General features: G+C 46.6%; 2 protein-coding genes and 1 non-coding gene across 8 annotated transcripts; 2 read left to right on the top strand and 1 right to left on the bottom strand.

Annotated features, from left to right (window-relative positions):
* Positions 1-692: 692 nt before the first annotated feature.
* TRNAR-ACG (transfer RNA arginine (anticodon ACG)) lies at positions 693-765 on the bottom strand. Its single transcript has one exon. It is a non-coding gene; the product is annotated as a tRNA-Arg (tRNA).
* Positions 766-1,060: 295 nt separating this feature from the next.
* Positions 1,061-9,216, top strand: PRMT5 (protein arginine methyltransferase 5). 2 transcript variants are annotated; one of them, XM_059707661.1, is made up of 17 exons: positions 1,061-1,211; positions 1,857-1,975; positions 2,278-2,363; positions 2,532-2,666; positions 3,049-3,161; positions 3,297-3,346; positions 4,036-4,199; positions 4,649-4,810; positions 4,981-5,058; positions 5,156-5,214; positions 5,298-5,420; positions 5,507-5,682; positions 6,711-6,820; positions 7,070-7,163; positions 7,331-7,447; positions 7,644-7,708; positions 8,676-9,216. In XM_059707661.1, exons 1-17 carry the CDS (start codon positions 1,102-1,104, stop codon positions 8,826-8,828), a joined length of 1,914 nt encoding a protein of 637 aa, XP_059563644.1. In that variant the 5' UTR covers positions 1,061-1,101; the 3' UTR covers positions 8,829-9,216. The 2 variants fall into 2 exon arrangements, with proteins under 2 accessions (XP_059563644.1, XP_059563653.1); XM_059707670.1 differs by lacking the exon at positions 1,857-1,975 and having other exon boundaries at positions 1,089-1,211.
* Positions 9,217-10,679: 1,463 nt separating this feature from the next.
* RBM23 (RNA binding motif protein 23) lies at positions 10,680-21,613 on the top strand. Of its 5 annotated transcripts, none has more exons than XM_059707612.1 (13): positions 10,681-10,884; positions 14,857-14,932; positions 15,489-15,592; positions 16,164-16,208; positions 16,341-16,514; positions 17,480-17,533; positions 17,904-18,021; positions 18,116-18,268; positions 18,354-18,491; positions 18,862-18,927; positions 20,779-20,974; positions 21,060-21,176; positions 21,274-21,613. In XM_059707612.1, the coding sequence occupies exons 2-13, from the start codon at positions 14,867-14,869 to the stop codon at positions 21,360-21,362; spliced, it is 1,320 nt and encodes a 439-aa protein (XP_059563595.1). In that variant the 5' UTR covers positions 10,681-10,884; positions 14,857-14,866; the 3' UTR covers positions 21,363-21,613. The 5 variants fall into 5 exon arrangements, with proteins under 5 accessions (XP_059563621.1, XP_059563595.1, XP_059563612.1 ...); XM_059707629.1 differs by lacking the exon at positions 10,681-10,884 and adding an exon at positions 13,936-14,020; XM_059707619.1 differs by lacking the exon at positions 10,681-10,884 and adding an exon at positions 14,276-14,706.
* The last annotated feature ends 2,570 nt before the right edge of the window (positions 21,614-24,183 follow it).

Raw genomic sequence — 24,183 nt, 5'->3', positions numbered from 1 at the left:
CTGGGCATCACCCCTAGAATTCTCTTTCTCATGTCTCTCTGCCTGTCGGTCCCTAAGTTCTGTCCTTGCCTCCCGCTTAGGGCTTTGTGTTCTCCTTTCCATCACCGCTGCCAGGCCCTCAGCACCTCTGGGCTCCCTGCCTTCAGGTATTCCCTTTCTCCTCCCTATGTCTTTCCTTCATTCCTTTCCTTCTTTTCCATCCCTCTATCAGGTATTGACAAAAGAAAATGTAGAGCTTCCCTCAGGCCTCTGCCAGGCTGTTCATGACTCCTATCTACTGTAGTTGCTCACCGTGCATTTCTTTTTTCCATCTTCGTGTGTGTATTTGGATGTGTGTTTAGGTGTTTACTTACATTTTGTGTTTGAGATATAGAGTCACTTGCAATATCTAGTGACTGAATTGCCACAATTTATTTACACTAACACACTAAGGCCATACAAAGCCTATTTTAAGAGCACCAACCATTAACCCAGGTTCGGATGTAAGTAATTACACATGAACCATCTTTGAATTAGGTAACGGAAAAGCTGACTTAAGATGGCCACAGAACTCAATCAATTTAAGTCCTGAAAATGAGGGAGAAGATAGTGAGGGAACATTAATATTAAAAAAAAAAAAAAAAAAAAAAAAAGGAGACTTTAGAGCAATAAGGAATTATCGCTTGGTTGCAATAATGAACTGCTTGTCTTTCCGAGCCAGCCAGGAGTCGAACCTGGAATCTTCTGATCCGTAGTCAGACGCGTTATCCATTGCGCCACTGGCCCTAAGACAATCGAGCTGGCTTCTGTGACAGTACTTCAAGCTCATATTGCAGGGTTTCATGGGACGTGTAGTTTCTCAACGACGTTCTGCGAATTGTTGAGGCATTATGGGAGTCTGAAGCTCGTCACGAACTAGACCCTGAGATTGGTCAATGTTTCGGAGCCACGCAATACGTCACTGTACAGCCCGCGGATTGGCCGGAAGGGCCGCTGGAGCCGGGGAAGATGCTCTGGTTGTTAGGGCGACTCGTCCCGCCTTCCGGGGGCTTTTCCCCCTCCCGGCTTTGTGATTGGCTGCTAGTATTAAGGAATCCCGGCGTGGACTAGGCGAGGGAAAAGATGGCGGCGATGGCGGTTGGAGCTGCCGGTGGGAGCCGCGTGTCCAGCGGCAGGGACCTGAATTGCGTCCCCGAAATAGCTGACACTCTGGGGGCTGTGGCCAAGCAGGGGTGAGGGCCCGGACCTCCGCGGGCGGAATGCGGGGTCCGAACTCGAGGGCGGGGAGAGGCAGACTAGTCATCCCCGAGAGGCAGGGGCGAAGGGGTCGGAGTGAATGAGATGGGCTGCGGGTGGGTGGGTACCAGGACACCGTGGGGAGGGAAGCCTCGGGCCTTGGAGTGTTAGGAAAAACAAAAAGGACCTACTGGGCGTGTGGTCACTGAGTCCAAAAGTCGGGGGAGTTGCCTGGTAAACTCAAAAAAGGGGCGTACAGCCCTCCAAGGGCCCTGAAGAGCGGAATTACTGTCTGAAAGTGGGAGGAAGTGTTCAGGGGCTCGGGGGAGAAGAGGCAAACCTTGAAGGGGGCGGCACGGGCAGTCCCGGGATGGGTCTGGGTGGGGCAGTCCTGGAAACCCAGTGACAGGAGTAGAAAATCCACGTGGTGTGGACGCTCGCCTTTTCTCCTTACTCATCTCTTCCATGGCTGTGTGTGTGGAGATGGTGAGGCTCAGTGCCCCGAGGTGGGCGGAGCTGAGTCCGCTGAGGGATGGTGGCAGCCGAACGGGTTGTGCAGGATCCATAGCCTAATCCCGTTGCTTGGACCTCCGGGCACTGCTGCTCTTTACATGACGACGCTGGGTCTGTCACGGTTGTAGGTTCGATTTCCTCTGCATGCCTGTCTTCCACCCGCGTTTCAAGAGGGAGTTCACTCAGGAACCTGCTAAGAATCGACCGGGCCCCCAGACACGATCAGACCTACTGCTGTCAGGAAGGGGTAGGGAGCATCCCATATCACCCTTAATTCCCGGAGGCCGCGCGCACCTTCTGCTCTAGCGGAGCCCTCATTCTTCTTTCCCGGCTTAGCTATATTGAGTAGTCCCCGGGATAGAGAGAATTCTTTTTCTCCTTGCTTTCCTGCTAAAAGCCCCCTTGTCCTAATCTGCATCAGGCTAGCCTGTACCTGTGATAGAAAAAGCCTCTGTCTCTCATCTCTATTCCCTGTTAAGAACTAGAAATTGAATGAGTAAAGTGCCTAACCTCACTCGATCTTTGTCTCTCCTGGGTCGCGGAGTGCAGACTGGAATACCCTGATTGTGGGAAAGCTTTCTCCGTGGATTCGTCCAGACTCAAAGGTGGAGAAGATCCGCAGGAACTCCGAGGCGGTAAGATTATTTGACTTCTCTGGATTTTTCTAAAGATCAGGTTTGTAACAGAGCTGGATGGGAAAAACAGTTTCCCCCCCCATAACTCAGTAACTCTGATATAATGCAGTTAAAACTGTTTGGGTTGCTAACGCCTAATTAACCTTTTCCTCTTGCTCTCCATTCCAGGCCATGTTACAGGAGCTCAATTTTGGAGCGTATTTAGGTCTTCCAGCTTTCTTGCTGCCACTAAATCAGGAAGATAACACAAACCTGGCCAGAATTTTGACCAACCACATCCACACTGGCCACCACTCCTCCATGGTATGGCTGAGGGCCTCCTTTCCTGCTGCATATTATGGTAGTCTGGGTGTGCTACGTACCTTCTTGTTCCTAGCCAGTCATTAAGGGGTACATTTGGCAAGAAATGTCAGTACTACTTGCCGCTATCTAAAAGTGGTGAGCAGAGATTGATAAAAGATAAAGAATATAAAATTATTCCCAGAAACTTATGGTTGAAATATAGGACAAGGCTGATGTTTATATAAGGATACAATATACACAAGCTACATGTACATGTACATGTAATCACAAAGTTGGGGAAAGCATATAAATGGATTAACTTGAGGTCTGGATTAAAGGCTTTGAATTGAGAGAAGCTTTCTAGACCCAACACATTCTAAGTAGGGTACTCGTTCATGTACAGTTCTGGATGCGAGTACCATTGGTGGCACCAGAGGACCTGAGAGATGATGTAATTGAGAATGCACCAGCTGCACACACGGAGGAGTACAGTGGAGAGGAGAAGACATGGATGTGGTATGTCTCCTTTTGCTGCTGTACCAGGGCAAAGGGTGGGGTTAAGGGAAGTACAGGATGGGACTCATAGGATGGTCTCCTTGAGGTATGGTGGGCCATATTTGACTTTATTTTTCTGTGTTTGACTCTGGACAGGTGGCACAATTTCCGGACCTTATGTGACTACAGCAAGAGGATTGCGGTGGGTAAGTTCATGAAGGTCCTACGATAGGTTTCCCTTTTCTGACCTGGAATAAGAATCAGGAGTTTCATGTAGACTTGGCTGCTGGGAAGTTTTGCTCTTTTTCTGTGCCTCATTGTGCCTTGCTTTTATTTTACTTATTTAAATTCTCACCCAAGGATATTTTTTCCATTGATTTTTAGAGAGTGTAGAAGGGAGTGAGGAAGCGGGTGGGGGAGAGAGAAACATTGTTGCTAAAGAGACACATTGATTGGATGCCTCCCGCATGCGCCCAATTGGGGCTGGAGAACCTGAAACTAAGTGTATCGGACCCATGACCCTTCATTCCAAAGGCTGACGCTCTAACCACTGCAACCAGCCAAGGCTGCCTTGCCTTTTTTTTGTTTTTAATGTATTTTTTATTGATTTTGGAGACAAGGGAGATAGAGATGAAACATTAATGATAGAAAATCATCGATCGGCTGCCTCCTTCCTGCATGCCCCGCACTGGGGATTGAGCCCGTAACTTAGGCATGTGTCCTAACTGGGAATCGAACCATAACCTCCTGGTTCATAGGTTGATGCTCAACCACTGAGCCACACCCGTCGGGCAAGGCTTCCTTGCTTTTAAGGAGTAAAGAGATCTTGCACAAAAGAGCAAGAAAAGGCTTCTTGTCTAGCAGTAGTTCACGGGTCTTTCTTTTCCCTGTGTAGCTCTTGAAATTGGAGCTGACCTCCCATCTAATCACGTCATTGATCGTTGGCTTGGGGAGCCCATCAAAGCAGCCATTCTTCCCACCAGCATTTTCCTGACCAATAAGAAGGGATTTCCTGTTCTTTCTAAGGTGCACCAGAGGCTGATCTTCCGGCTGCTCAAGGTGGGTGGTAGAAGGTTCTAAAGGTTCTCCAGCGAATCCGTTTGCCTTATTCCCATATGTGTGATGCTCTTTTTCCTGTGGGCTGACTCCTTTCCTCTCTGGTTTCTGGAGAACGATTTCAGCAAAGTTGGGGGTCTTGAGAGGAAAAAGGCAAATGGCAGTGGAAGCCCCAGAAACATTTGAAAAGTTACCAGCTCACAAGAGAACCTTTCAGAAGGTTTCACTTAAGAAGTTACAGCAAGGATTCATGGGGCTCTTTGAGCCAGGCTGATGCTTATATGGTATAGGAAGGCTTTATACGTTAAGTTCATTGAAGCATTATGCTGCTTTTGTTGGTATTTGGAGAACTGCGGGGACTCATTTTATGCTAGGACTCTGGCCATAAGCCATAATAATATCCCAGAATCTTGGTGTAAGGACTGTATCTGATGGTCTGACTTCTCTCACAGTTGGAGGTGCAGTTCATCATCACAGGCACCAACCACCATTCAGAGAAGGAGTTCTGCTCCTACCTCCAGTATTTGGAATACTTAAGCCAGAACCGCCCTCCCCCCAATGCCTATGAACTCTTTGCCAAGGGCTATGAAGACTATCTGCAGTCCCCACTCCAGGTAGGTCTGGAGGGAGGTTGGGGGTGGGGTGGGGAATGTCTCTTGAAAGTAGGTGTTTTAAAATCCTGCCAAAGCTCAGGCAACAATGGGGGGAAGGTTTTAATCATCTGGTGCATTATTCTTGCCAGAAACTGGCTAACTTACTTTGCCTATTTCCCCTCATTCATCAGCCCCTGATGGACAATCTCGAATCTCAGACATATGAAGTATTTGAGAAGGACCCCATCAAATACTCTCAATACCAGCAGGTACAGTGTGGGTCCAAGATTGGGTCAAGCACAGGTCCAGAATGACTTAGGTGAGGATGGGATTATAGACATGAGGTCTTCTCTCCTTTCCCACCAGGCCATTTATAAATGTCTGTTAGACCGAGTGCCAGACGAAGAGAAGGACACCAATGTTCAGTGAGTAGCCTCCCCACAGTCCTGGAGATTTGTGTGCCTACTTCTCTATGTGCTGAGTCAGCTTAACTCTACCCCTTTCTTAGGGTGCTGATGGTGCTGGGAGCAGGCCGGGGTCCCCTGGTGAACGCTTCCCTGCGGGCAGCCAAGCAGGCTGACCGGCGGATCAAGCTGTATGCCGTGGAGAAGAACCCTAATGCTGTGGTGACGTGAGTAGCAACGCTCTTGCTGGGAAGTTTGTCTCCAGTGTCAGTTTTTCTTATTAGTGTCCTTACTTGTATCATCTCTGTTTTAGACTAGAAAACTGGCAATTTGAAGAATGGGGAAGCCAGGTGACAGTAGTGTCGTCGGACATGCGGGAATGGGTGGCTCCAGAGAAAGCAGACATCATTGTCAGTGAGCTTCTGGGCTCCTTTGCTGATAATGAACTGTCACCTGAGTGCCTAGATGGAGCCCAGCACTTCCTAAAAGGTGCCTCCAAGCTGGGGTGTACTGAGTAAGGGGATTGGATTATCAACGGGGAAGGCTGTGGGGATGGGGGAATGGCAGGATTGGGTGAGACAGCAACCTAAGAGGAGGTTACAGAGTTTAGGGGGAGGAGGGGCTGGACTTGGGCCAGTGCCCTAAGGAAATGAAGTAATCTCTCTGAACCTCAGTGTTCACATCTATAAAATGAAGGTAGTAGCCCTGTCTGGTGTGGCTCAGTTGGTTGAGTGTTGTCCTGTGCATCAAAAGGTCGCTGGTTTGATTCCCAGTCAGGGCACATACCCAGGTTGCAGGATTGATCCCCAGTTGGGATCAATGTTTCTCTCTCCCTCTCCCTTCCTTTCTCTCTAAAATCAATAAAAACACTTAAAATGAAGGGAATAGACTAGAGCAGAGACACTTAATCTGAGGTCTGTGGACTTACTGAGTTGCTGTGATATATACCTTTGGCTTAGTTTTCATCAAGATCTCAAAGAGTTTTGTGACCTCACAAAAGTTAGCACTCATTTAGAATATCTTAGGTTCCTTCCAGGGTGGTTTTGTTGTTGTTTGTTCATTCTCACCTGAGTGTATTTTTTCCATTTTTTTTGTGTGTGTGTTTTTTTTTAAGAGAGTGTGGGAGGGAGGGGTGGGGGTGGGGGACGGAGAGAGAGAATAACATTGATGTGAGTCATTGATTGCCTCCTGCATGTGCCATGCCCATATCAGAGCCTGGGATTGAACCTGCAACCCAGGTACATGCCCTTGACCAGGAATCAAACCTGTGACCATTCGATTGCAGGCCAATGCTCTAATCATTGAGTGGAACTGGCCAGGGCAGTTTTAACCTTGTGTGACTCTGTAAATTAACCCGGAAGTGGAATCCCCTGTGACGGAGTTGGGAGCGGTTGGCCTGGGGATGTGACAACATTGAGCTGCCTGGGTCTGTTTGGATGTGTGAGTTTGAGCTTTCAGTTCGTATAGATAAACCATTTCCATCTCTTCGGAACTAATGTAGCCCTCCTGCACTGCAGATGACGGTGTGAGCATCCCTGGGGAGTACACCTCCTTTCTGGCTCCTATCTCCTCCTCCAAGCTGTACAATGAGGTCCGAGCCTGTCGGGAAAAGGACCGTGACCCTGAGGTAAAAAAAACACTCTCTTCTGGAGGACTCCTCTCTTTCGTTCTTTATTTTTCTATATTGGCACCAATTATTTTATTCCTCCGCAGAAGATGGTGAGATAGAGAAGGAGTGGGGGATGTGGGAAAGTGGTTGAAATGAAAGTTTGTTTTCATTCTTTTCCATGTCCCTCAGACTTGAGCTTCTTTCCCTGAGGAAGTAGGCATCTCTGACCTATTTTCTCCAGTTCTTGCCCTCTGTCTCTCGGGTCAGGCCCAGTTTGAGATGCCTTATGTGGTACGACTGCACAACTTTCACCAGCTGTCTGCGCCCCAGCCCTGTTTTACCTTCAGCCACCCCAACAGAGGTGGGTTCCTGTGTGTCTGTCCTCTGACTGGGTGCGTAAGAGCTCGCCCTCCTAGTTTTTCCCTTGCTGTCTGGGTCTGCCTTGTCTAAGCTTCCCTTGGTCTTGCTCTTTACCAAGTTGTCTAGGACTTCTGGCCCTTTGTCACCCACACAACTTTTCCCGGACAGATCCTATGGTTGACAACAACCGCTACTGTACCTTGGAGTTTCCCGTGGAGGTGAATACAGTACTGCATGGCTTTGCAGGCTACTTTGAGACTGTGCTTTATCAGGACATCACTCTGAGTGAGTTTGGGGCAGTGGACGATGGGGTGTACTATCTGGGCAGCTCATGTCCATGTTTCATTTAGAATTACGTGAGCCCAGGAGTCAGAAATGGGGATCTTTGATTACTTGTTTCAAAGTAATTCAGAAACTTCTCAACCTAGTCAAAAAGCACTGTTATGGAGAACCTCAATTTTTCATTAATTTGTCCCCATAGGTATCCGCCCAGAGACTCACTCTCCTGGGATGTTCTCATGGTTTCCCATCTTCTTTCCCATTAAGGTAGGAATCGCCTTTAAAACTCCATAGGTTCAGGAATAACTTCAGCTGTTGGGTATGGAGAGCATGTCCTACTGCTCTCACGTGCTTGGATCCCAGTTGTAGATGTTGGGATATCTGCAGTGACCTTCTCCGTGGCTTCCCCACGTCTCCTCTAGCTGCTCTTCTATTTTTTCCCTTAAGTAAGAATCACCTTTTATTTTTTTATTAATATATTTTATTGATTTTTTTACAGAGAGAAAGGGAGAGAGATAGAGAGCCAGAAACATCAACGAGAGAGAAAGATCGATCAGCTGCCTCCTGCACATCTCCCACTGGGGATGTGCCCGCAACCCAGGTACATGCCCTTGACCGGAATCGAACCTGGGACCTTTCAGTCCGCAGGCCGATGCTCTATCCACTGAGCCAAACCGGTTTCGGCAGAATCACCTTTTAAAAACTCAGATTTGAACGTATCTCTCTCCTGCGTAAAACCCTTCCCACTGTCCTTAGGGTAACAGTCAAAATCCTGAGCATTACTTGTAAGACTTGGTGTGATTTGGTTTTAGCCTGCCTGTCTAGCTACTGTCCCCTTGCTTACATTGCTTCAGTCCGGTGGAATGGCTTCTGGTTCCTCTGATACACCATCTTCTTTCCTGCCTCAGGTTTTCATTCATTTGCATGTGAAATTATTTGCTTACTTCTTCACCCAGCTAACTTATTTTCTAGGCTTCCTTGAGCATTCTTGTCATAACTTTCTGACCTTCTAGACTAAGTTAGCATTCCCCCTGTGCATATTCATACACTGATCACATTTTAGATTATTTGCTTAATGTCTGGTTTTTCAATTCTGATTATTCTGACAGATCTCAAATAAACTTCATGAGGGTTGGGATGTCCTGTTTTATCATTTTATCTCCATACCTAGTTCAATACATTGCCACATATAACTCATTAGCTGCACCCTAAAATCCCATCTTTCTTCTTACAGCAGCCCATTACAGTACGTGAAGGCCAAACCATCTGTGTGCGTTTCTGGCGATGCAGCAATTCCAAGAAGGTGTGGTATGAGTGGGCTGTGACAGCACCAGTCTGTTCTGCTATTCACAATCCCACAGGCCGCTCGTACACCATTGGTCTCTAGCCGAGCCTGCAGATGTCCGGAAGCGGCTTCGGCTTCTGCTCCTATGGCACAGAAGGTGCACTACACCTGTGGGCTGTGATTCCCCTTGCCCGTCAGAGAGGAGCATTTCACTCTGCTTTCCTGCCTTACAATCAAGGTGGGCAAAGGAGAATTAATTACAAGGCTCAAGCCACCAATCTGTGAAGACTTCAGGCCAAGGCATGAGGAATTAGTGCTAGATCTGAAGCTACTCCAACGGGCACTCAGCCTCAAGCGCTCCCTGGAACAGCCCTGAGAACGTGCAGATTGAACACATTTTCAGCCTTTCCCTGATCATCTCTCCTTCTGTTTTGTGTGGGAGGAAATACAAATAAAGTGAAGTTATGGCCTTCCAGCTCCAACCCTGCTCTCCCTGCCTCTTCTTTCCCAACCTTACTTAAACCTAGACATATTTAGATCTGTGCCCTCATCCAAGACCCAGGAGTGTCCATTTGAGAAGCTTAGTGGTGACTCTGCAACTTCTGAGTCTAGGTCTTTCAGATTACCTACAGAGAGGTCTAGTCTATTAGGACCTGTGATTAGGCTTTTGTCTGGAGAGGAGGCATAATTTGCCACCATAGAGAAAGATGGGGTTGTATATAAAGCCAGCTTTCCTTCTACCTTCCTTAGCTGCTGAACTGCCAAACACCTTTGTTACCGCTTGAGAGAGAAACAAAGCTGTCCAGGCATCTCCAGCAAGAAGCCACCTGTTTTTGTTGTTGTTTTGTTAATCCTCACCAGAACATATTATTTCATTGATTTTTTTTTAGAGAGAATAGGAGGAGGGGGGGTGGTGGTGGAGAAATAGTGTGTGAGAGACAAATTGATTGTTTGCCTCTAGCATGTGACACGACAGGGCCAGGGATCATACCTGCAACCAGATACGTGCTCCTGACCAGGAATCAGACCCCAGACCCTTCAATGCACAGGCTGATGCTCTAACCACTGAGAACACCAGCCAGGGCAACCTATGATGTTGGAATAAAATCATAGGCTTAAGAGTCCTAAGAGATCATCTAGTCCAATTCTTTATTTTATAGAGGAGGTATTTGAAGTTGGTACAATAATATAAAGTTAGTATTCAAGTCCAGGCTGGAACATAGGTCCCCTGACTCTGGCTCTCTGGGTGTTAGAACCAGCTACCTTTGGAAGTCTTGGGATTGGGGGGTGGGCCTAAGTCAGTTCCATCCTTTCTGGTTAGAGGGCTGACTACTGCTGCACGGAAGGAGTCACCTGAGACTGTCTCAAGTTCACCCTTGCAGGGTCAGGCGTGTGGGCTACTGATTGGAACCGATGTACCTGAGGTTAGGACCAGACAAATCGGTGACAAGACCTCTTTCCCAGCTCCCAAGCACTGAGGGCAGGAGGCGGCGTTTGGGAGGGTAGTTTAGACAGTCCGTTCGACGGGGATATGGAGTCCAGCATCTTTCCTGACGTGAAGCAAACGCAGTTCTCCACAAAGCTGTCCCTAGACGGACGTGACCCCCTTGACAAATCAGTTGAGGGAGCCAAGAAGGTCTATTACAAGTCCGCGTTGGCTCCGCCCACGGGGGGTGGCCTGGTCAACCCGAGCTGGGAGCGGGGTAGGAGGTCCCTACGTCTGGTCTCCGCCTGGCTTCTCCGCCTTCCGCAAGTCATTTAACCAATGAGCGCGACGGACGGCCGCCTGAGGCCGCGCCCACTTTCCGGAAGTCTCGAGAAGCTAGCCAATCATTGGGAACTTCATGGTTGCCAAGAAGCATTCGAGTTTGGCTCCACCCATGCTTAAAATTTTAACCAATGAAATTCCGAACTTCGGACTGTTGCCGCGAAACCAGTGAAGTTAGTTCCAGCGCCTAATGTTTTAGCGCCTGCGCAGATTGGGGCCCGTCTGGAAGACAGTGCAACTACCGCCATTTTGCGGGGAGAGGAGCGGCTCCGGCTGCAGTGGGGCTTTTACTGCTGAGGCTCTGAACACAGCCGAGCTTCGCACCCTCCAACAAACCCGAAGGAGCAGAGAAGACCGGAGCCCCCCTATCCCCGCGGGGACCCGGAACTGGTGAGAAACCCTGAAACCTGGTTCCCTCGCGACGTCACCTATGCGTGACGTAGCCCCCCGGCGCCTGCCGCTGACGTCACAGGCAGAAAATGGCGTCAGGAACAGAATGAGGCAAGCTTAAAGAAAAAGAAAAATTTTTTATCTTTGATTCGAAAGTGTTTGCTACCTGAATGTAGTCCACTGGCAGGACTTCAGGGATCGGCACCCTCATGGCTATATCTTAGCGAGGAAGACGCTGTGTCAAGTGTCCCAGTGACCCAAGGATCTCTGCCCAGGTCCCCGCAGCCCTTACTGGGGAGGGAGCGTCGACCCACGGGGGCCTGAGAAAACGGAGGTTCGGTTTTCAGCCCCGAGTGCCACCACCACTCAGAGAGGAGAGAACTGAGATTTCTTCCTTGATCTTCAGTTTCACGAAGGCTCTTCGTGTATTGGTCTCCGTGGGCTTTTCCCTCTTTCCTTTTATGACCACACTTTCCGTGGCGAAAGAGGAGTGTAGGGAGCCACGGATGAGGTTTCAGCATTGGGACACAGGCCCTCTCAGGGATGGTACTTACAGGACCATTTTTTTAAAAAGCGTAGCCTTCGTTTGTACACCTCGTGGGGGATGTTTTTATCTTCCTCATTGTTCCTGTTGTTCATTAAGCTGCCTTAGTTTGGAGATGTTGGTGCCAGCTCAGTGGCCGGACCCAGGAGATGGCGCTCCCGTCGCCCCTGGGATCGAACCCTTGGTGAATTCGGCCCGAGCTGGGCTGACAGTGCCCCTCGCTCTCCGGTGCCCTGGCAGCAGGGGGCCTAAGCACTGGCTTGAGTCTTGGCTGTGCTGTGCCAGGATCTGAGCATTGCCCGTGATTGTGGGCCCCTCACGTAGGTTTCGGAGCAGGGATGGCAGAAAGTGCTGTAGTCACTTTTCATGGATGGTTTTGAATGGACTTTGACCAATAAATTAGGACCGGGAGAGAGTTTGAAAACGAACAGCCTGAGAACCCATGCTATTTGGGACTGTAATGCTTTTAGGACACCCGAAAGCTATACTAAACCCAGCGAGATTACAAGTTTCAAAATGTGCTCATGTTGTACATGCCTGTGCCTAAATCAGTTCGTTCATTTGTTTCTGAGTCAGGGTGAAAATTGTACTCCATCACTGGGGGCTCACGTATCAGCTTCAGTGAAAGATTTTGTGTGTAGGGTTACCCCTACCCTGCACTCGCACTCAACGATTCTTGAAATCAGAAGCGTTTCATTTAGGGAGGAAAAAGCAGATTGTAAATGATAAAGAGGAACTTTGTGACACTTAGAAAATTTGTGTAGACTTGGCAGCCAAAATGACTAAAAGGAACAGTTTGAGGATTAAAAACTTTTCCTTTTAGAACCATTTTTCAGAATAGATCAGATAGTATATATTATAAATAGCCTGGTTCTTGATTTTTTGAAACATATACAATAAGGTATAGCTAATGGGACTGACTCTATTGATAAACCCATTGGGACATTAATTCTCCAGATAAGTACATTTAATAAAAGACATCATGATATACTTTGTAATTTTCTTTTAAGTTAAAACCATGAGAGAGAGCGAACCAATATAGTGGGTAGAACATTAGACTAGGGTCAGAAGACTATACTCACAAGTCAGCTCCTCCATTTGAATTTTGTGACTTTGGACAGTTCACAAAACCTCAGATTTTCATCTGTGCATTGGAACTGATATCTGGCTGTAGCATATATTACCTTTGATTGTTAAATAATGTAAGGTGTTGTTATTGTAAGAGATTGTGTTCACTGGATTTTAGACACACCTATTTGATTTTGGTTTAATTTCCAATTTAAGCTTTAAATTTGTTTAAGAGCAATTTTTATTGTTTTACTCTTTCCAAGAATTCTGTCTCTATAACATGCCTAGCAATATTCAGTGCTATAAATGATAAGTGTCATTTATATTACATCATCATTACTCTTATTTTCATATTACTTTATTATATTACTTACTTTTATATTTACATATAATTTTCATATTACTCTATTAAACCATCAAATAGACTATGGGTTCTGAGGGCAACAAGGACAGCATCGTTGGATGATGCATTAGCTACTTTAAAGAAGACAACGCTCTTATGGATATGGAAAGTTTGATTATGATTAACCTTAGCATAGATTCTTAAGATTAGTTGGAGGGGGTTTAGCTTTATTGAGGTATAGTTGATATATAAAATTACACACATTAAAGCATACAGTTTGATGGGTTTTGATACGTTTCAGCCATGAAACATCACCCCAAAACTTCCCTGTGCCCTTTAAAAAAAAAAAAAAGTATATATATTTCTTGCAAGAACCAGTTTGGCTCAGTGGATGGAGCGTTGGCCTGCGGACTCAAGGGTCCTGGGTTCGATTCCGGTCAAGGGCATGTGCCTTGGTTGCGGGCACATCCCCAGTGGGGGGCGTGCAGGAGGAGGCTGATAGGTGTTTCTCTCTCGTCGATGTTTCTGGCTCTCTGTCCCTCTCCCTTCCTCTCTGTAGAAAATCAATAAAATATATATTTTAAAAAATAAATAAATAAATAAATCTTTATTGGTTTCAGAGAGGAAGGGAGAAGGAGAGAGAGATAGAAACATCGATGATGAGAGAGAATCATTGATCGGCTGCCTCCTGCACACCCCCACTGGGGATTGAGCCCGCAACCCAGGCATGTGCCCTTGGCTGGAATCGAACCTGGGACCCTTCAGTCCGAAGGCCGACGCTCTATCCTCTGAGCCAAGCCCTTTTGTAATCCTTTTCTTGCCCCTCCCCACCTACTCTTATCCCTAGGCAACCACTGATCTGCTTTCTGTCACTACAGGTTAGTTTGCATTTTCTAGAATTTTGTATAAATGTAATCATACAATACATACTCTTTTTTGTTTGATTTCTTTCACTTACCATAATTATTTTGAGATTCATCTATGTTGTGTATATTTATAATTTCAGACTAGTAATTTTTGAATAAGTTTTCCTATTGATTTTGTTTGGTATCTTCTGTTTTTCTTATTTAAGAGACCTGTGGTGGACACACTTAGGAAAGATGATTGCTAGATGTGAAAGCTTGGGGGAGCGAGAAGTCCCACCCTGCCTGCCTAGACAGAAAGGCTTCACAGTGGAATTGGTTAAGCTTGTCTTTTTTTTTTTTTTTTTAAATATATTTTATTGATTTTTTACAGAGAGGAAGGGAGAGAGATAGAGAGTTAGAAACATCGATGAGAGAGAAACATCGATCAGCTGCCTCCTGCACATCTCCCACCGGGGATATGCCCACAACCCAGGCACATGCCCTTGACCGGAATCGAACCTGGGACCCTTCAGTCCGCAGGCCGACGCTCTATCCACTGAGCCAAACCGGTTTTGGCGGTTAAGCTTGTCTTAATCATATCTTTCTGAGTTATCTAAACTAGTTTTTGTTTTATGAAAAATGCTTAATGCTCAGTTATCTAATTATTGATGTTTGGGAGGGGGATGTGGGAAATAGTTTAGGGCAAATCTGCATTATTCTGGTGTTGCTTTGTATTCTCATTTTTAGTCTTGCATCTGTCTTTTTGTTGGGAATATGTGCTTATTTCTATGATTTAAATTTAAACCAGTTATTTATTCAGAATTTTGAACAGTAGAATGGAGTCCTAGTGCTTGTTCATTGTAAAGTAAATAGTAACTTTGAATGCCAACACTTTCTTTTCACAGGATAGGACACGGTCTGTATTATTTTGTCTCTACCCAGTTTCCTTGTAGACCCTTCACATATTCTAAGTCATCAAGCAGAAATAGTTCAGATCTGTAAGGTGCAAAAATAAACCTAGGGTAAGCAAATAGCTGATACGATTCCTTTGGAGTTTATGAAACAGAACTATGTTCTAAAGTCTGTTTCTTGGAGGGGGAAGGGAATGTGGTGTGCTGAAAGAGAAGGAAACATATTAATGAGGTTCTTGTGTATTGATATCCTCTCCTCAGATCTGCTGTGATGGCATCTGATGACTTTGATATAGTGATTGAGGCCATGCTGGAGGCTCCCTATAAAAAAGAGGAGGTAATATTCCCACCTCACTCCTGGGTTGGTAAGAAAAAGCAATTGTGGATCATTGGTCTCAACATTTTGTGAATTCTCTTTCTCTGCTTGTTTATTGTGTACAATGGCTATTCATAAAAGACATAGTCATTTAGTAAGCTATTCTGGAGATCAGTACTCAAGGGCCATGCTTTCAGAGTGGGCCCCCTAAAATGGAGGGGGGGACAAAGGGGATAGGAATGGGTACTTTGCTCATAGTTCTCAATGGTACGGTAGAAAGTCAGACCTATACCTCAGACCTAACTGACTTCTCATTCTCCTGAGGAATAAATGTTGAGTAGCTAAAGTTTTAACATCAAAAACTGTCCCTCTGATCTCTTCCTTTTGGGTAGTTTTCCTCCCTTTCTCTCTTCATTTATTTTGTTAGGAGGTCCAGGTGTTTAAAACTTGGCTAGATAATTGAGAGCTTTGAGTTCATATGCTTTTTTCCTTGTCCACTTTTGTTCTTTCTGTGCCCAATGGATTCTGTGTGTCTGCCACGTTGAACCTTGTGACATTTTTCTGGTGAACCCTTCAGGATGAGCAGCAACGGAAGGAGGTTAAAAAGGACGGCCCTAGCAACACCAGCAGCAGCACCAGCAACAGTGGCAGTGGGAGCAGCACCAGTGTGGAGGCAAGCAAGTGAGTGTGGTGTGAGGAAATGGGTTGGCAACTTAGGAAGAGAAGCAATCTTGTCCATTGGAGAAACAGCAAGAACAGAGAGGTACAATGGACATGGACAACAGGGGTGTGACGGCATGAGTGGGGGGAAGGGCGGGCAATGGGGGGATAAGGACACGTAATACCTTAATCAATAAAGAAATTTTTTAAAAAAGAACAGGTAGGTAATTGCTTCTAAGACAGCTTTTAGAATGGCTTCACTGGATCTTGGGCATAACGGTGAGTTAGTTTAATGATGTAGTTTAAGCTTTTCAGTGTAGATTTGTGGATCAGTCCCAGCATTGATATTTCATTTGAGTAAAATAGCAAGAAGACTCCTACTTTGGAAACACCAGCTTTGGCTGCATCAGATGCCTGACAGCATCCAGGGCTGTGTATGAGTTGGTGTGCAGTTGCTGTGAGCTACTGCCAGATCATCTGGACTTTGGTCCTTTATTGCTTTCTGTTTCACCCTGGCCATACCCTCATTTCTTTTATGTGGGAGAGATCATGAAACCTTCGCAATAATAAGAATTTACACTGTCTTTCACAGGAAGAAGAGCCGGAACCATAGTAAAAGCAGGGATAGAAAGCGCAGGTCAGTTATTCTGGGGGCTGTTGGGTTTTGAGAATTACTACAAATGGAAAGATACCAGGGAAAGCTATACATTAAAGGCCAGAAGAGGTTGGTTGGTTCTTTAACAAACTAAATAGTTGTTTCCATCTACAGTCGTAGTCGAGACCGGGATCGGCATAGACGGAGAAGTAGTCGGAGCCGAAGTCGAGATCGGCAGCATCGTCACCACAGCCAAAGCTGGGATCATCAACATAGTAGTGAGTCCAGAAGTCGGGTCCCACGTCGTGAGAATCGTGTGCACTACAGGAGTCCACCACTTGCCGCTGGGTATCACCTTTTGCTAATAAGCTCACCTTTGTATTGTAATCTGGGTAAAACGATTTTGCTGTGGTCCCTGCCTGAGGATGCTTATGCCCCTCTGTGATAGGGAGGAGATCCAGTTATTGCAGGGGTGTTACTAAGAATTCACATGTCACCCTGGCTGGGTGACTTAGTAGTTTGGAATTTTGTCCTATATACCAAAAGGTGGATTCAATCCTGGTCCGGGATTGATGTTTCTCTCTCCCCCTCTCTCCCTCCCTCCCTACCCCCTAACCCCCCTTTATCTTTCTCTAAAAAGAAAAAATAGCCCTGCCTGGTGTGGCTCAGTTGGTTAGAACATTGTCCCATACACAGAAAGGTCGCAGGTTCAATTCCTGGTCAGGGTACATACCCAGGTTGTGGATTCCATCCCTGGTCAGAGTGTGCGTGAGACACAGCTGATTGATGTTTCTCTCTCACATTGATTTCTCTCTCTTCCTCTTTCTCTCTCTTTAAAATCAATAAAACCATGTCCTCAGGTTTTTTAAAATTCACTGAGCCACACCGGTTAGGGCAAGGTTTTTTAAAATTCAATTTAAAAAAAATCCTTGGGCAAGGATTTAAAAAAAAAATTTGCCCTAGCTGGTTTGGCTCAGTGGAGAAAGTGTCGGCCTATGGACTGAAGGCTCCTGGGTTTGATTCCGGTCGAGGGCACATGCCTGGGTTGCGGGCTCAATCCCCAGTGGAGGGCGTGCAGAAGGCAGCTGATTGGTGATTTTCTCTCATCATTGATGTTTCTCTCCCTCTCCCTTCCTCTCCGAAATCAATAAAAATATATATATTTTTAAAAGTTAAAAAAAAAAAAAAATTTCATGTGTGAGAGGAGGTGGTGAATGGGATCTGGTTTTCTCATGATGGCAGACTCAGCATTGGTTCAATGTGAATAAAGTTGGGTGATACAATTTTCACTTTTTTTGTTCTCTATTTCTTAGGCATAGGTATGGACACAGTAAGAGTCCTCATTTCAGAGAGAAGAGTCCAGTCAGGTAAGTTAATGATGAGCACTTCTTTAGGAGTTGTGTGGTATGAATAAAAAGCTCTTTGAGCCCTGACTGGTTTGCTCAGTGGGTGGAGCGTCGGCCTGCAGACTGGGGGGTTCCAGGTTCGATTCTGGTCAAGGGCATGTACCTTGGTTGTGGGCACATCCCCAGTGGGGAGTGTGCAGGAGGCAGCTGATCGATGTTTCTAACTCTCTATCCCTCTCCCTTTCTCTCTGTAAAATATCAATAAAATATTTAAAAAAAATAAAAAGCTCTTTGAGCCAAACTTTAGGAATGTGTGGTACTTGAGAGTAGCTGGAAAACAAAGACCAAGTATTGGGTGGAGGGGGGTGTCTTAGTAAATTTTACTTTTTAGGGAGTCAATTGATAATCTGAGTCCCGAGGAGCGTGATGCCCGAACAGTTTTCTGTATGCAGTTAGCCGCCCGCATTCGGCCTCGAGACCTGGAGGACTTTTTCTCTGCTATTGGCAAGGTAACATTTCCCCTTTTAGTTTCCTTCTTAGTACTCTGTCTTTTATCCATCCCCTTCTATACCCAACTTAGGATTTCCTTTTTCCCCTGGATAGGTTCGTGACGTACGTATCATCTCAGATCGGAACTCACGTCGTTCTAAGGGCATTGCCTATGTGGAATTCTGTGAAATCCAGTCTGTGCCACTGGCCATTGCGTTGACGGGGCAGCGGCTGCTAGGGGTGCCTATCATTGTACAGGCCTCACAGGTGAGCAGGCTGAGAAACTGATATGAGAAAACAGCTTTGAAGGTAGCAGGTGTGGGACTTGACCCATCATTCCCTCCTTCCTCAGGCTGAGAAAAACCGACTGGCAGCCATGGCCAACAGCCTGCAGAAAGGCAGTGGTGGCCCAGTGCGCCTCTGTGTGGGCTCCCTGCACTGCAATATTACCGAGGACATGCTCCGGGGCATCTTTGAGCCCTTTGGCAAAGTGAGTAGAAAGTGAGGAAAACCTCTGAAGGGAATTGGAAAAAGTGGGGAGGGTGAGTGTTCCTCTTCATTCTGCCTGACCATGATTAACCCACAGCATACATAGTAATGGGCATATGGGTCCATGCTTGGACAATTAGGCTCCATCTCTGTTCAGTAGACAAATGAGTCAGCACCATGAAATCAAGGTCCAGGTTAAGTAAGATTAGTCAGAAAGGTTGTTTATGGCGGGGGGGGGAATGGCCTTTGTCTCTTTTTTAAAGGATTTGGAGAAATGTAGAAACTGGGAGATATTTAGAATAGTCTGGGTAGGAAGGGTCAAAGGTGTGACTTAGCCAAAAGATTACTAATAATTTCTCCCTATTCTACAGATTGATAATATTGACCTGATGAAGGACTCAGATACAGGCCGCTCTAAAGGTTATGGTTTCATTACGGTAAGTCTCTATTTATTTTTTTAAAATATATTTTATTGATTTTTTTACAGAGAGGAAGAGAGAGGGATAGTTAGAAACATCGATCAGCTGCCTCCCGCACACCCCCCACTGGGGATGTGCTCGCAACCAAGGTACATGCCCCCGACCTGAATCGAACCTGGGACCCTTCAGTCCGCAGGCCGACGCTCTATCCACTGAGCCAAACCGGTCAGGGCTATTTATTTTAATTTGGGTTTGTCTACGTGTCTGATTTTGCAGTTTAGCTTCATCCTCCTCCTTTAGGAACTGTCTAAATCAGCAGTCGCCAACCGGTGGTCCACGGATCACTGGTCTGGGAGGTCCAAAAGGTTGGTGACTACTGGTTTAAGGAAACCTTTGGAACAGCAGTTGCTAACCGGTGGTCTGCAGACCACTGGTGGTCCGTGAGGTCCGAAAAGCTGTCAACTGCTGGTCTAAATGACCCATAAACCCTAGTGCTGAACCTTGGACTACTAGCCTTCTGCCCCTTGAGATGAGTGCCTTGTTTGAGATCTTGGCTTTGTTCCTATACTCTGTCAGTGTATGGGGGTGTCCAGGAGCTCTACCACCTTCCCTGGGGCTGCAACGTGCTCTTTGGGTAATAGTTATGGTTCCAGGCTGCAACTAAAAGATTGGGGGTATGAGGGAGGTTAGGTATGAGCTTTTATAGACATGCTTTATAGAATTGACATATTTTCACGATGGGGTGGGAATCGGAAGTTATAGACTTCCCTCTTGTGCTACCCTGTTTGAAGTAGGTTTTTCCATTGAGAAGTATCTTTATATTTAAATCCCACTATAGGGAGAATAGTGAGGCCACCTAATAGTGGTCAAGTCTCATCTTTTCCTGACACTCCAACAAAATTGTTTCCAATTCCCATAACTGGTTCTTCTAGCCCCATGTGACTCCAGGCTGAGGACTGGCTGCCAGCCACAAAGTCTGATAGAAGCTGATATTTTCTGGGCTCAATCCAGGCAACATACACCCCACAGTTACCTGCAGGGCAGAGGGGAGGTAGGTTGTGTTCTATCATGGCAATTGCTTACGTCAAAAGTATCCGGTAAAGGCAGGCCACCTATACCACGTGCCTAGGAACTGTCAGTACCACATGCCAGCCCCTAGGGCAGGTAATACCAGAGTAAACAAAGCCAGCTGTGGCATTCGTGGTAGCAAGTATCTTTTCTAGCTCCCTGTGTGACTCAGATTTGGAAAGGCTTCTATGAGGCCTTTTTGCCCTTTTGTTGCTGCATTTAGGTCAACACCCTTGACTCTTTAAACAGAAGACTGGGAATCCTCTTTATGCCAGGCTGCTGCTGATGAAAGGGATGAGAGAGTTGAGATCCTGTGGTCAGTGGGTTACTGAGTCAGCAGTCCTCTGGTGGAGGTTGGGTGCAGTTTTCCTTTCAATACCAGGATGTATTGCTTCCTAAGGCTGGCCTCTGGAGGCCCAGATTCCTTCTCTTAACTGAGAATTTAAACTTACTAGTCGTAAAGGCTCAAATAAAGCCTCAGGAGTCTTAGCTCTCAGTCTGTCTTACTTCCGTTTTTATATCCCCATTTGTGAGACAGCCTGTCAGGCTAGGCTCCCTACAGATAATAGTCTTTTTACATTATTAGATTTTTAGTGGAGCTCAGAGATTGAAATCAGTTGGAAAAGTCCCTTTCAGAGATCAATTTTAGGGGGATCTGAGGTCACATTCCCTGAGAAAGAATAGTTTGTGCCACAGCAACCATGCAAGTTTCCTGGGATAGTAGGACTAGGAGTGTTAGTGGGGCTTTGAGGGCGTATCTCTGGCCGAGAAGTGACTGATAATGGCCTGGGTTTCTTGTAGTTCTCTGACTCTGAGTGTGCCCGACGGGCCGTGGAACAGTTGAATGGCTTTGAGCTTGCTGGTCGACCTATGAGAGTTGGCCATTTGACTGAGCGACTGGATGGTGGCACAGACATCACTTTTCCTGATGGAGACCAGGAGCGGAACCTGGGATCAGCAGGTGGACGTTTGCAGCTCGTGGCCAAATTGGCAGAAGGTAGTTACTCTTCAGAGTGAAAAACATGGGGTTGAATTGTAGATTGAGGGTTGGGACTTAACCCCACTTATTCTTTACCTTTTAGGCTCTGGAATCCAGCTGCCAACCACAGCCGCTGCTGCCGCCGCCGTTGCCCAAGCTGCTGCTTTACAGCTGAATGGAGCAGTTCACTTGGGGGCCCTAAACCCAGCAGCTCTGACTGGTAGATGTGGACTTGGGAAAGGGATAGATGGGCTGGGCCTGGGAAGAAGGAATGCTCTGTGCTCACTGACTCACTTTGCCTCTTCTCTCTGTTCTAGCTCTGAGTCCAGCCCTGAACCTTGCCTCTCAGGCAATTGCCTCCCAGTGCTTCCAGCTTTCCAGCCTTTTTACCCCCCAGGCCATGTGAGTCGCAGGACCTCATTCATTTTAGACTCTGGTTGTTTTCTTTCGTTTTACTTCCATTTACCTCTTCTCTTTGCCCCAAGTAAATCAGTGGCATAGTGCATTGCCTCCCTATGCCTCTGGGTCCTGCCACTCTCTTCATATCTGCCAGTCTACGGCCCCTTCTATCCATTTTGTGGATCAAGCCATCCTGAAGCCATGGACATTAACTCTGGGGGAGTTGGGGTCACCCGTAGACACCAAGAAGAGCTTCTGCCCATGGACCCACTGGGAATGGACTCTGCTGAGCAACCACTAGTTGAAGATAAGAGAATTATTGAACACCTGTTTGTCCGTGTGTACCGTCTCCTGGGATGGTCTTCATTGCCCTTTCCAACCACCTCTCAGTGATTCCTCCATTCCTCTTCTGTTGAGAAGGCTTTAGGGCATTAACTGAAGGGACTGATTTCTTTTTGTCCCCTATACCTTTACCCTACAGTTTTGTCAAGGAAAAACCCTTAAGCCCTCTGGCCCAAGAGGATTTTTCAGTTTGGGGGCTGAACCTTGAAGGTGCTGGCTTGATGCTACAAGGGCTCTGAAAGATAGCTTGGACATGTATGTGCATTGTAAAGCCTGCCTTAGACCTCAGTTTGGGGCCAGAACTACTGTGGGCTCTGCAGTTTGCCGGGAGCGATAGAAATGATCTATCCTGCCAGGTATTTTGGATGTCTTAGGGGCATTCAGGAGTTTAGTGAAAGATGGGGTACCTTTCCAGTATCTTCCATCTTCTTTTGTATAGTTAGTTGTCCTTCCTCCGGTCCAGGAAGGGAGGATGGTGGAGAGGCTGCTACTCTCCACTACTTCCAACGTGCCTCTACTGTGGGCTCCACCCCAGTGCTAAAGCCACTCCTGTCCCCTACTTGGGCACGTATGAGCCCTTCTCACTGGACTTTATATCCTTGAGTCTGTGTACATATATATATATATATAAACTTTGTACAAAAGGCAAGCCTTGCTGTTGTGGCTGCTGCCCATGTGTGTAGTTTCAGTCAGTTGTGTCTGATGTTAACTTCTAATGAGCCAAAACCATGAGTGGTTGTAGGAATATAAAACAATGCCATTGTGTTTTCTTTATTTTAATGGTATCTAACCTTTAGAAATAAACAGGACAAAAGGTGCATACCTGTATTCAGATACACTGTCTGTATCTGCATTATACTTTCTGCCCCTCGGTCTCCTATCTGCCTTCATGTTAACTATCTCCAAACCTGCCTGCCCACTGGACGGACTGCCAGGCTCTGTCTCTGCCCAAGGACAGATCTTGTCTTTCCACCAGATGGCAGTGTGACATCCTGCACCTTCCTTTAGGGTTGTATGATCTGGAGCAGGGGGAGCCAACCTTTCGGACCTCACGGACCACCAGTGGTCCATGGACTACTGGTTGGCGACCGCTGATCTGGAGGACTTAAATATCAGAGAAGTCTTCCAAGCTCAACATTCTTACCATTGGCCTCCATACTGCCTTTAGCCCTTTTTGTAGTAGGAATCCCAGTCCAGTATCCAAAGGGATTTGGGCATCATACATCAGCACTCTTCAGGCCGTAAGCCTTCTATTCTCCCAGTCACCTCAACTCTTGCTTTTCAGATATATAGCTCTGCCTGGGACAACACTGGCCTGGGACCAATGACTTCCAGGGAGCTGAGTATTCCAGGAATGGCCCTGCCAAAAGGGTGGTTCCCCTTCCTCTGCCCCCTTTCTAAGGCTTGTAACAGACAACTGAGTCAGAGCCTGGCTTACCAGCTAGAAATCAGCCAAGAGGAGGAGGTCTGAGGTTCAGGGGCAGGGCTGTGGGGCTCCTTCAGTCTTTACTGGTCTCTATGGCAACAGAGTGTTAAGACTTTATTATCTTGCTAAAAATATGGATAATTGCTGTTAAGTTTTAATTTGTCAGCTCTCAGACTTCTAAAGCAGAGTGATGGTTTTCTGGTGATGTTTACTTCTGGGGTTGCTTTTAACACAAGTATTAAGTACTTGAAGCCTGTTTGTGGGATAAAAGACCACTGGGACCCAGGACTAGCTCTTGGTTCTAGGCTGCTGCAGTCTTGCTGCTGCTGTTTTGCTGCCACCCCCACCCCTTCCCTAGTTTGCTCTCTGAACCTGGGGGAGGGGAAGGAGGATGCATTATTTTTAGGTAGGAGCAGCTGGCTATGGCCCAGTCCCCCTATAGTTATTGATTTGCTGCTAATGCATCCTGAGAAGCACAGCGTGGACCATTTTTGTTCGTCATCCTGAAGCTATGGACCAGGCCTCCTCATGGCAGTCTCTAACTCCTCCAGAACTATAAATACCCACAGGCCTCACCTCCCTGCCCTCCTCAGATGGACCCCCATCTGCTTGTTGTTTTTTGCTGTTGGTTTTGTTAATCCTCACCTGAGGATATTTTTCCATTGATTTTTTTTTAATTGAGTTTTATTAAAGACTGTCCAGTTGTGAGGCAGAAGGAAAACTGAACCACAAGTTAGTTTTGTTGCTGTTTTTAACGTCCTTTGATTGTCTTTGTAAAGGGCCTCTGTGATGCCACTGTTCCAGAATCAGATCAATAAATCTTCACCTGGGCTCCTCTGTCTTTACTTGTGCTGCTCCCTCAGCCTGAAATGCCTGTCCCCTTCCTCCCCATCGGTCAGACATCCTTCTGACTCAGCTTAGAATGTGTGTGACTCTTCCAAGAAGCCTCCAGCTTCCTGCAAGTTCATCTCATCTTTGTCCTACTCACCCCTGTCTTTTTCTCCATTGATGTTTAGGGAGAATGGAAGGGGGGAGGGGGGGCCCGGGGCGGGGGGTAGAG

The sequence above is a fragment of the Myotis daubentonii genome, chromosome 1, assembly GCF_963259705.1.
Source record: "Myotis daubentonii chromosome 1, mMyoDau2.1, whole genome shotgun sequence".
Lineage (NCBI taxonomy): Eukaryota > Metazoa > Chordata > Mammalia > Chiroptera > Vespertilionidae > Myotis > Myotis daubentonii.
The sequence above is the reverse complement of the archived record's forward strand: the minus strand, read 5'-3'. Positions and strand labels throughout refer to the sequence as shown.